Source organism: Paroedura picta, chromosome 15 (assembly GCF_049243985.1).
Source record: "Paroedura picta isolate Pp20150507F chromosome 15, Ppicta_v3.0, whole genome shotgun sequence".
NCBI lineage: Eukaryota > Metazoa > Chordata > Lepidosauria > Squamata > Gekkonidae > Paroedura > Paroedura picta.
In genome coordinates, this window is record NC_135383.1 from 21,777,437 (window position 1) to 21,789,816 (window position 12,380).

At 46.2% G+C, this 12,380-nt stretch overlaps 1 protein-coding gene across 12 annotated transcripts in view; it reads right to left on the reverse strand.

The window, feature by feature from the left end:
* The window catches only part of BCAS3 (BCAS3 microtubule associated cell migration factor), a 631,049-nt gene that overhangs the window by 433,105 nt on the left and 185,564 nt on the right, over positions 1–12,380 (reverse strand). For all 12 annotated transcript variants that reach the window (XM_077311257.1, XM_077311251.1, XM_077311253.1 and 9 more), the window contains exon 14: positions 12,000–12,133. In XM_077311257.1, the coding sequence (XP_077167372.1) occupies positions 12,000–12,133 (134 nt within the window). The remainder of the gene's footprint in view (positions 1–11,999; positions 12,134–12,380) is intronic.

The following is a 12,380-nucleotide window of genomic DNA, read 5'->3' on the forward strand; positions in this document are numbered from 1 at the left end:
CAGGGTCCAAAAATCTTTTAAAAATATATCACTTCTTTAAGAGCCAGCTTGGTGCAGTGGTTAAGAAAAAAAGGCCTCTAATCTGGAGCAACTAGGTTTGGTTCCCTACTCCTCCACATGCAGTTAACAATATTTTAATTTTAGAACAATACATGATAAACAATGAAACAATAAAACCACAAATCATTCATAAAAACCGCCTCCTATTGGTTGCCCCCCTCTGGGGTTTGATCATAGTTTGGAGGGGTTCCTGTTGGTGGAGATTCCGTGTAGGGAGGCCAGCATCCCATTATGTTATTGCCCACCTCAACCACAGGCCTGCCAGAACAGCTTCATTTTACAGACCCTCTGGAATTGTCCCTTTAATGCCTTGCACCACCACCCAGGCTTGCAAAAGGCCATTTAATTTTAAAGAGGCCTCATTCCCTTTACATTTTAAATGCACCGTACCCCTCCATTAGAAATAATGGACGATGAGAGTCCATAGAGGCTTCCCAGTTGTCTTTAAAGGCAGTGCCAATGTACAGCACGTTGTGGGGGCTAATTTAGATATTCCAATAGGCCAGATAAGGATGCTGAAAAAAGTTGTGACCAGTGTAATAACTTGAGCCAGCCCGCTGGGAAGGAGGGATAGACAGACAGACAGACAGACAGACAGACAGACAGACAGACAGACAGACAGACAGACAGAGAGAGAGAGAGAGAGAGAAAGAAAGAAAGAAAGAAAGAAAGAAAGAAAGAAAGAAAGAAAGAAAGAAAGAAAGAAAGAAAGAAAGAAAGAAAGAAAGAAAGAAAGAAAGAAAGAAAGAAAGAAAGAAAGAAAGAAAGAAAGAAAGAAAGAAAGAAAGAAAGAAAGAAAGAAAGAAAGAAAGAATTCTGTGTGAGAGAGTTCTAAGATTCTTTACAAGGTCTTCAAAAGATAGGTCAGCCTCCAAGCAGAGTTGGTAGATCAGTCCCTTCCGATCAACCTGCCTTCCCAACCCACATCACCTTCACCTTGCTTGGATTGAAGTCCAGTTTATCATGTCTAGACTCTTGTGAAACTGATCTGAAATATCTCTTTGCTGACATATCACATCTTCCTTCCTCAGACATTACACCAGGCTTTTTCAGTCAGGGTTTTGTGAAACCTGGGGATGGCTCCAGGAGAGTTTCCCGAATGCGTGGGAAATAATTCATTTTTAAAAAATATTTTTAAAATGTGTTAAATGTTTATCAGATGATATGATCATACATTGTCAATGATGGGCCTGGAGGGAGTGGGAAGGGGAGAGGCCCGGGGTGGGCGTGTCCACAGCTATGCTTCCCCACCATATTCCGCGTGATCGCACCACTTCTGGGGTTCTTTGAAGCCTGAGGAATGTTTCGGGAGGTTCTCAACAGTAAAAGAAAATGAGAAAGGCTATGTTACGCCATAAAGACCGCCAGAACAGGAGCCCAGTAAGTACCCTGGCTTCATCTTCTTGGCCCAACTAGAGTAAACACAAAAGGCTCTTGGTTCAGCACCGTTTCTTCAACTTTTATGTCTTTTGTAAATAAAACAATCTTGTATGTAACATGAGAATAACAGTATGGCGGCATGATTGTTTCCCCCCTTGCTATACTCCTAGCTCAAGTTCATCTCAGTAACTGCAGGAAAATACTGTTGTTGTTTTTTTTGTTTGTTAAGCCATGCGTAATTGATATATTATCGGCTACAAGAGAATCCGGTTCTGTGATGATGAACACATCTACATGTAAGCAACAGTGAATGCCCATGCCTGCTAACCAAGCGGGCTTATGCAGTTCCGCAGGCCTGCAGGATGGAGCTCTTCCACCGGGCATTGGGTTGAGGCCACTGCGGAGGTGATCTGTGAGCCCCTCTCAGTTTAACCAAAGCCAAAAAAGGAACACAACCCAGCCTTAACAGGTAGGAACTCAGAAGTTGAGCTGTACAATAAAATAATGTAAAAATGTTCATTATTTATTACAGTGCACAATTAAAAACAGAATAATGGTAAAGGTAAAGCACCGGGTCATGTCTGACCCTTGGGGTGACGCCCTCCAGCATTTTCATGGCAGACTCAATACGAGGTGGTTTGCCATTACCTTCCCCAGTCATTGCCGTCTACCCCCCAGCAAGCTGGGTACTCATTTTACCAACCTCGGGAGGATGGAAGGCTGAGTCAACCTTGAGCCGGCTGCTGGGATTGAACTCCCAGCCTCATGGGCAAAAATAAAATAAAATAAAAAAATAAAAACTACATAAAAACTATACAGAACTAACAGCACATAGGACCCAATAAGTTTCGACCCTACTGGGTCTTCCTCAGGGGTAAGAACGGTAACAATACACTCTATATAAAATATTTTAACCACTCGTTCAACCACCCATTCAACCACTCAGCTACACTTTATAATGAGTTTAGACATGACCCGGTGCTTGCCCAGGGGATACCTTTACCTTTACCTTAACCAGGGGTAGTCAACCTGTGGTCCTCCAGATGTTCATGGACTACAATTCCCATGAGCCCCTGCCAGCAAATGCAAATGCTGGCAGGGGCTCATGGGAATTGTAGTCCATGGACATCTGGAGGACCACAGATTTACTACCCCTGCCTTAAAGTACATGGGACGGCAGCCAACAGCTGCAACCAACCAGAGCTTCAAAAGCAATTGACTATATGGTGTGAAGTGGAATAATTTTAGGCACATGGGCAGCTTATTTAGGATGAAAAACTGTGGGCAGGGTGGTGATTACTATTGGCGAAAACTGAACCGAATTTTCCACAGATTGTCTTCCCTGAGATCCAGCTGATCATGTCATCTTGTGCATCTTGGGTAGAGGACAGGCCTTTGGAGACCGAAGGCAAGGAAGTGCTGGCCAAAATCTGCTATTAACATGCTGGCAAATCAGGAAGCCACGTGGCTCACACCATGGCTTCCTCACGGACCTGAAGAGACAAGCTGGCCCCCAACACGAGATAACTACGGAGAATGACAAAGCGGTGAAGTCTGGGGGACAGCTGCCCTGTGGTCTATCTTGTCATCCATCTAGGTGAGGAACTGTGAAATAATCTCTATATTCTTGGGATGTATTCTCAGCCGACTGTGAATGGACTGTGTTTTCTTTAGGATGTCAGCAGCGTCATGCAAATAACTTGGTGCGCTGGTAGCATGGAGGGAAGGTGGCCTGGTAGAGCCCAAAGTCATCAGATCTTGGAACCTAAGAAGGATGGGTATTTGGAAGGGAGACTTCCAAGGAAGACTCTGCAGAGGAAGGCAGTGGCCAACCATGACTCACTTTTCACTGGCCTTAAAAGCCCCTTGTTGAGGTTGCCATAAGTCAACTGGATGCCACTTTATGTCCACTCACTCTGGTAGCAAAGGGCCCGATTATGGCCAGGTACCATTTGTGCCAATGTCCAACCAATGGGATACCAAAGTTTGCTTGGTTTATGCTCTTGCAGTGGTGGCGGAAGAGCACCTGGCAGAGGCTCCTGGGGTACTGATGTGCAGATTTGATCCTGCAAGCCTGCAGGGTATACATCAGGCTATACAGTTCTTACTGGTACTCTCCAGAGAAAGCCTGGGAGTGGACTGCAAAACACAGCGGGGCACCATGGACTGCCGGACTTATGGGGGTGTAAACAGGACTCTCTTGCCATAGAGTTAGTGAGATAGATAGGACACTGTCCACTCTCACCTTTGATCACACTGACCTGTCCCTAGAGGGTAGTTTCCCCATTCCCTTTCTCCTCTGTCTCTCTAGCAAGCAACATGATGGCAGGGAGATGCCTCCAGCATCTCTCTCCATCCAGCTATTTAGAATAGAACAAGAACCTTATCTTTACCTCTAAGTATGTAGTATTTAGTTCTTTATTAAACGGTAGTTATATTAGTTAATTGCCACGTTTGTGAATGTGTGTTTCTTTGTTTGTTGTTTTCGCTCCACATGCACTCTGCCAGCCGCTGCGTTACTTGCCTCATCAAGGCACTCTGCTAACTTTAAGGATATTAAGACTTTACCAATACTTAATATCCAACACTGACAACCCTCTAGATCAGGGGTAGTCAACCTGTGGTCCTCGAGATGCCCATGGACTACAATTCCCATGAGCCCCTGCCAGCGTTTGCTGGCAGAGGCTCATGGGAATTGTAGTCCATGGACATCTCGAGGACCACAGGTTGACTACCCCTGCTCTAGATGTATTCTGACTTGAACATGACAAAAAAGGCCCCTTTGCTGTAATGTCAGAACGCCCTCTCATCCTGTCAGCCGCATTACCTGTGATTGGCTGACGTTACGTACTGAATGGCACTATTTGTTGATGTCCTCCCAAATCAGAGCATGGGGATGTAAGAACTCTGGGTAAAATTCCAGCCTAGTCTTGCAGCCAGTCTTTTTGAGTGCGAGGATGAACTGCGCCAGCATTTTAATTTGGGGAGTTGGGGGGACCAGCGTTCAACATCTGTCATATATATGGGAAATGCTGGCTTAGGTGACCAGGCCTTCTCCCAGTCTCCACCGAGGCAGATGAATGCCCAACCTCTGCTAGCCCTACCTGTTCTAGAGTCACCTTTTCCGTTAAAGACCAGGGAAAAGATACGCTCGGTAATCAAAGACCTATCGGGTAATGCAACACTGGGGACACTCAGAAACCACTATTTAAAGTTTTATTCCAATGTCAATTACAAGAAAGAAGATACCCAAGGGAAGAAGAGAGAGCAAGAAGGAGGCAGGATGAGACCAAATCTGGGGATCAGTCACGTTACTTTTCCACTCTCAGAGCACCTGCAAAGAAATATCTAAAAAATATCGAAAAAGAGTGGGCAACTTCAAGGGCATAAACAACAAACACCATCCTCCATTTCACTCCAGTTTCAAAGGCTTTCAGGTAAGAAAAGGCTCCAGCTGTCTAAGAAAGGCCAGTAGGGATGGCTCCAGCCTTCCACCCACGAGGAAGGAATGCCACAGTCTGGGGGCAATTATCAAGAAGTTTCACTCTGAAACCTATCCTCCTTTGGCTCCTCGCAGTGTCTACCCCACAGAGATGAGTTGGTTTAAGGGGGGGGGGGAAATCAACAACTGACCCCAAAACCCAAAATCGAAGCTTAATCTCGTAAAATTTGCTTTGGGGAGAAAACAAATCTCTCACAGCCTGAAAAAGTAGCTCCTGCCTTTCGGTGGCACATGGCGGCACGATCATATTGTCCTCTCTGTTTGCGCTGGCTCACTTGTGACAACAGCCAGAGAGTCAGAATAAGCAAGAGTCGGACCGCTGAAAAGATGACATGGGTTTCTGGCCCTTGGCCTGCCTCGCTATCACCGCATTGATTTGCCTGGGCTTGCGATAATGTGGGCGGGCGGGCGGCCTTTTGGTGTGTGTTTACGCTCCAGGATCAAAGGGACAAGTGTGGCTGGGCAAAGAACCAGCCCTTTATCTTTTTGCAGAGGAGGACTGCATACCACAAGGACATGATGTGCCCCCCATGGCCTAACAACAACAACAACAACAATCAGCATTTTTGCAGCATATTTTGGGTGTTCAAAGCACTTCAAATGGGGGGGGGGGAGAGCCAAAGGCTGGAACTAATTATTCAACAGTCAATTCAGGGAAGGGCTGGGTATTAGCATTATAGCACACGCTTTGCCTGGAGACGGCCTCAGGGTTTGAAGTTCTTGGGTAACAGGTGAGAGAAGACCTTTCTCTGCCCAAGTCTCTGGAGAGCTGCTGCCCATCACAAGATGCAGCACTTAGCTAGATGGATCAACAGTCTGTCTCAGAATAAAGCAGACCTGTATGTTCCTATGTCTAGGTCCCCCTACCCCTACACGGTAGCACAGGAAGGGGAGATGGTGACGGGAATAGGGGTATGTAGCTTTCCCCCCTCATTCTACGCTCTGCCTTCCCCAAACTGAGTTGTGTTCAGTGTGCTTGTTGGCAGGAGGTAAAGGGGCAGGAATTCAAGACCTCTTATTCCAAGAAAAAGCTCCCCTTGCCCCAGCTCTGATAGACACACACAGAGGTCAGGCTTCCCAGAAGTCTGCTGGCCATTGAATGCTTAGCTCTGGTCTTGAGGCTGAGAGACAGAGGCCTTCTGTAACACAAAGCATTCCTCCAATCAGGAATGAACACAGAGCTCTAGTTCAGTTTTACTTATACAAAGGCTACTCCTGGGTTACACAAACAAAAAGATCCAAGATAATTCATCCAAACCGCTTGCTTGGAGCCAGCTTGTGACACAGGGCTTTGGGCTGACATTCGGCTAGAATTCAAATTACAGGTGGGCTTCTGAGCATGGAATGAACAAGGCAAGGTAAAGGGACACATCTTCTTTTCCGTCCTCTCCATTCTCAGTTGCATGAATTCCCTCCTATCTGAGCAGTTCAGAGGCAGCTTCCAAGTCCATACATTCTGACCTTGTTTAAAAATCACAGTGAGCACAAACTGTGGTTTGCAAGGCCATGTCATCACCACAGCTGCTGATTCTAGTTTGCTGGCCAAATATTAGCTGCAGTGTATGAATGGAGATCACAAATACAACCAGCACTAGCAGGACTCTTAACTCCCAGTGGTGGTAATCACATTTTAGCACAGAGATAGAATCACAGAATCATAGAGTGGGAAGGGGGCCGTACAAGCCATCTAGTCCCACCCTCTGCGTAACGCAGGATCAGCCTAAAGCTCCCCACCTCCTTAGGCAGCCGATTCCACTGCTGAACTAGAGTCATAGAATCCTAGAGTGGGAAGGCATCATGCAGGCCATCTAGTCCAACCCCCTGCTCAGTGCAGGATCAGCTTCAAGCATCCAGGAGAAGGATCTGTCCAGCTGCTGCTTGAAGACTGCCAATGAAGGGGAGCTCCCCATCTCCTTAGGCAGCCCATTCTATGGCTGAACTATAGAATCCTAGAGTGGGAAGGGGCCATACAGGCCATCTAGTCCCAATCCCTGCTCAGTGCAGGATCAGCCTTAAGCATCCAGGAGAAGGATCTGTCCAACCGCTGCTTGAAGACCTCCAGTAAGGGGGAGCTCCCCACCTCCTCGGGCAGCCCATTCCACTGCTGAACTACTCTGACTGTGAATTCTTTTTCCTGATATCTAGCCAGTACTACTGTATACACAGTTTAAACCCATTACTGCAGGTCCCATCCTCTGCTGCCAACAGGAACCACTCCCAATCCTCCTTCAGGTGACAACCTTTCAAACACTTAAAGACAGCAATCCTGTCCCTTCTCAGCCTCCTCTTCTACAGGCTGAATATTCCCAAGTCCCTCGGTCTTTCCTCATAGGGTTGGTCCCCAGGCCCCAGATCATCGTTGTTGCTCTCTTCTGCACCCTCTCAATTTTATCCACATTCTTTTTGGACTGCATGTCCCTTTTTTACCACTGCATCACACTGTCTGCTCATATTTAGCTTAGAGTTTACAAGAACCCCCAACATCACACACATAGTTAACAAGAAATGAATCTCCCATCCAGTATGCATGCTTCTGAATAAATGGAAAGCCAATTTTATGAGGTTGTGGTAGCAAAGTCTGTGATATTATAATATTGTGGCAAATGTATTCAAATGTTTGTCTCAGCTAACATAACCTGTTAAAATTGGCCTTCCATTTACGAACCTCCACAAACCATTAGGGCAATTTACACCCTTGCTTTGTCCTCTGCAAAAGCCGCCAAAATATGGAAAAACTGATTTGGTTCCCATAGCCCCTAGGAGAAGCTGCCCGATGCTGAGCTGCAGGAGCAGGCTGCCCCTATGGCTCAATTGTTTAGTTCAGAAACAGCTGAGCAGAGAGGGCAGCCGGCTCCTACAGCTTAGTTATTCGGAACCTGAAATAGATGTTTCAGGCATGGACCTGGTTTGATTCATATACAAGCCAACTGGCTTTCTGGGTTTGTGGTTCACACTCAAATCGAATGGAACAGCGTTTTTGTGGTTTCCGCTCATCCCTAATCAAAGGTCCCCTATTCTTGACAATTTCTTGATGTCAGCATCAAATGGCAAGAAACCTCTGAAAGCATTCACAAAGAAAACCATCACAAAAAATGCTGACTTATTTTATTTACACTGCCTTCTCTCACCAAGTTCTCCTGACCTCAGTGATGTCATGATGTTCACTGCTAGAGCCTAACTGGCTTGGGTCTCCTTAGCACTAATCCAGAGAGGGCCCAGAAGGGAAAAACAAAACCTTCCAGGGGAGGGGGGACCCTTTCCCTCCTTTACTCCTATACTTTTTTTTCTGATGGAAAATGGAGGAAATCTGGGAAGCACTTAAATAAATTCCTATGAACTGTTTTGTAATGAGTAGAATGCTTTTTAAGACAAGCTGGTGCGCACTTGAAATATGTACCATGACTTTTTAAAAATTGTATTATATATATATATATCATATCAAGACAAGCTATAGCATCAGATAATCATAATTACTATGTGCACTGCAGACATAAAGTACTTCCAAAGACATATATTACAGTTCAAACATGAATTATTTGGCAAAAAATAATATGCTAAAATGTTTTAGAAGACAATTCATTATTAAACAAGTCAGAGTTCTCAGTATCATATTTAACTGGATAGTTACATGAACTGCTAGCAATATTGCAACTGTATGAAATCATTTCTTTCCACATAATGCACTGTTTGTGTACACTCCAAAATATTGTTTCTAAATTCAACTCTTCTGTTTTCCTGGCTCCCAGATACTAAGATAGCATATGGTATGGCAGTTTGCAGCTCTCTCTATAGCACAGGGTAGATCTGCAGTTGAATTCCATAAATATGCCAACTATTTAGCATATAAAGTATTGCAGATATTTTTTAAAAAATTTCACTCCCCTCTTCCTTTTTTTGTATCCTTCCCAAAGCTTCAAAATGTGAGGACATTTCACATGTCTGTACTAATCTAGGATCAAGAAACTGGCAGCCAGAGAGAAACCATGGCATTGCATATGGCTGCAAAAAAGTGAATACTGATTTAAAAGGACACAGTTCAAACGACATGTATTCAATTCACTGGAAGAAAGTCTAGCATGTGAACACAGAAAGCTGCTTTCAGATCCTGCTCATATGTTTATGATTCTCATGATCCTGTCATGTAATGCAGTGGTCCCCAACCCGCGGGCCGCGGCCCGAAGGCCTCGGCACTGGGCCGCGGCTCCTTCTTCCCTCCCCCCCCGAAGCGAGAAGCTCGCGGCCCCGCAAGCTTCTCACTTCGGGAGGGGAGGGAAGAGAAGCTTTAGCGGCCGATTTGCTTGTGGCCCGAAGGGGCCGGGAGGGGAAGCCGCGGCCGCCAGCATGGCGGTGGCGCAAACGCGCAAGCGCGGACTGCCGCGCACGCACGTTTGTGCCCCTGCCGGGCGCAAACACATGTGCGCGGCAGTCCGTGCATGCGCGTTTGCGCTGGGGCTGCCACGTGTGCGCGGGCCCCCGAGCCGCCCTCTCCGCCCAGTACTCGGCAGCGGTACGCGGCAAGCGGAAGCGTGCCGACCGCTGATGTAATGCTTCCTCCATCAATCTTCATGTCATGTTCCCTGTTTTCTGCCTTATTTTAATCATCGTATCTGTGGACGTTGTATTATCTTGACCTTGCTTGGCTAATGTAGAATCATAGAGTTGGAAGGGGCCATCCAGTACAACCCACAGCTGTATTTTTAAGGAATGCTTCTTGCGCCAGCCTTTCTCAACTTTTTGACCATTGAGAAACCATGGAACATTCTTCAGGCTTCAAAAAAACCCAGATGTGGCACAACTATGCAAAACATAGCAGTGTACATGCCCACCTGAGGCCCCTCCCCTTTCCACCACCTTCAGGCCCATCATTGGCCATTTTGGGAGTGGGGTTGGGGTTGACATGACCATAGATTTGCAAGACTTGATTTTATATAATTATACTTGATTTGGTTAATTTATTTGTAACTGATAAGAATAGTGATTTTATATTGTCTCCTAAAACTGTATTGTTATTGAGATGATTGCTTGCTTGCTTGTAGATCTGCAATGGCCTTAGCTATACACAATACATTTTACTGACTGATATATAATCATTATCACCCCATAAATGAACTCACAGCCATTCAAGAAACCCTTCCAGGTCTGTGAAGAAACCCCAGTGTTTCACAAAACCCTGGTTGAGAAAGCCTGTTCTAGGCCGCTACCTGCACTTTTGTCTGAGACTCTGGGCTTGGGAAGCTGCAGGGCCTGGTATGCTGTGTAACACTCCTAGATTCAAGCTGGAGGGAGGGGCAGGGGCTTACAGGGGAAGTATAAAAGTATGCTTGTAAGCTTGCTTTTCAGTTTCAGCAAGGAAAACCGTTGCTCACGTTCAGCATTTCTCTTAATAAAGAAACGTCATGTTAACTATGAGTTTGTTTATTGGGAACTTGACATAGGCCTGACAGCTGCCTTGTACTGACTGAGGCCATTGGTCCGACAAGATAAACATCACCCACTCTCCAACTCTCCAGATATTTCATATCATCTATTACCTGCCCCTTTAACTAGGGATGCTAGAGATTGAACCTGTGACCTTCTTAATGCCATGAGATGCTCTACCACTTAGCCATGGCCCCTTCCCCTAATGTTCTTCATTCTCTCATCAAAATGACAATTAAAAAGCTAAGCACAACTGTGTCTAAAGCTGTTTACCTCAGCAAAAACACTATTTTAGGACTGAATCTAAAGCTACAATATTCAGGACAACCATAAGGTCAACCCAAGTGCACAAGAACTGCCTCCATATATTGGCAAATGTTGACTTCTCTGTTCTCATTGCAAACTGGAATATTTTCCCTTTGGTGATGTCATCTTTTACACTACAGCAGTAGTCCCCAACCCTCGATCCGTAGACCGGTTGGGGACCACTGCACTATAGGATCCCTGACTGATTGTGTTCATTAAGGGTGTTGCACTAAAACACTCAGGTGAATCTAGTTTCAGTGCTACTCATTTGTGTCCAACACACTATCCTTGTTCATATTCCAATAAGCCATTCTGCAAGACCAAATAACTGTCAAATAATATCTCTGAAATTATCATATAATGAAAAGATGTTCTTGGATTGGCCCTGTACATTGTGATGTGCAACCATCTTTGTTATTGCACATGCACTCCAAATATATCATTTGTCACAGGACACCAAATAGGCTATCAAAGTTGTCTTTTCAGGGAATACAGCATGCATCCACTATGCCAGTGGTCCCCAACCCCCGGTCCAGGGACCGGTACCGGTCCGTAGATCAGTCGGTACCGGGCCGCAGCTCCTCCTCTCTAGCTGCTGCCTCAGGGGCTGCCCTGCCACTCTGCTGCCAGCTCACCTTTGGTGCTCTCCAGCGGCCGCCATGGCTGGGGCTCCCCCTTGGCATGGCACTGCACAGCTGCTGCTGGCAGCACCCCCCAGCGAGCGGTGGAAGTCAGGGAAAGCAAGGAGAGCAGGGGCTCAGGCGGCGGTGACGTCCCTCGGCAAAAGTCTACCCCCCCCCCCCGGGCCTCTGTAAAATTGTCAAGCGTTGACCGGTCCCCGGTGATAAAAAGGTTGAGGACCACTGCACTATGCCACCACCCAACAATGCTATATTGACCATCAAACCCAAGGCCCATTCTGGAAATGCAGATTTCTTTGCCAATGCTAGGATATCATTCACAAGATGACCAGGAAAAAAAAACAGGGCTCCATCTGATGGGACCACCTCTGACTTTAATGCACCTGCAGCACATAAACCTCAGCTGTCCGGCAGGGGACTTACTGGATGCAAAGGCAGGCCTAGGCTGGGAATCGCCATACAAACCAGAAATGACATCATGATGGGCAAAACTCTATGGTAAAAATGATTTCTACCAGTGTCCCTATGACATAATGACATCACCTCCAATGATGTTGCACCATCACTGGCAAGGCCAGCCTGGGTCTGCCTTGGCTGGCATGTTCCCTCCCCCATGCTCCGCTGGTTGCCCTAAACACTGCCCTCCCACTGGCTGACTCAGATAAAGGGCGTGCTCTTGATGTGCTACTTACTTTGGCTTCGGTCTCCCCGCGATGCAATGTGTACAAGTGATGGACGGCACTTTGCGAAGATGACCAGGGATGGGTCAGTATTTGAAATACGTGGAAGTCATGGCCTAGCGTGTCTGTTGTGACCAGAAGCATGCCTAGTGGGGGGAAAAGCATGTGAGATGAATTGGCACCAAAAAAAGGGCTAACATTCAAATAAACTATAGGGATACAGGTTCAATGCAAATAAAAGAGATCATTGCTGGGAGGGGAGGGAGGCACATCAATTATTTTTAAACTCATTGTCAAAGCCTGTAGCTGATATTACACTTGTTGGGATGGAAAGCAGAGAGAGAAAAGAGGGAACAGCATGGAAATATTCTGGAAGATTTTTCTGTGGGCCAG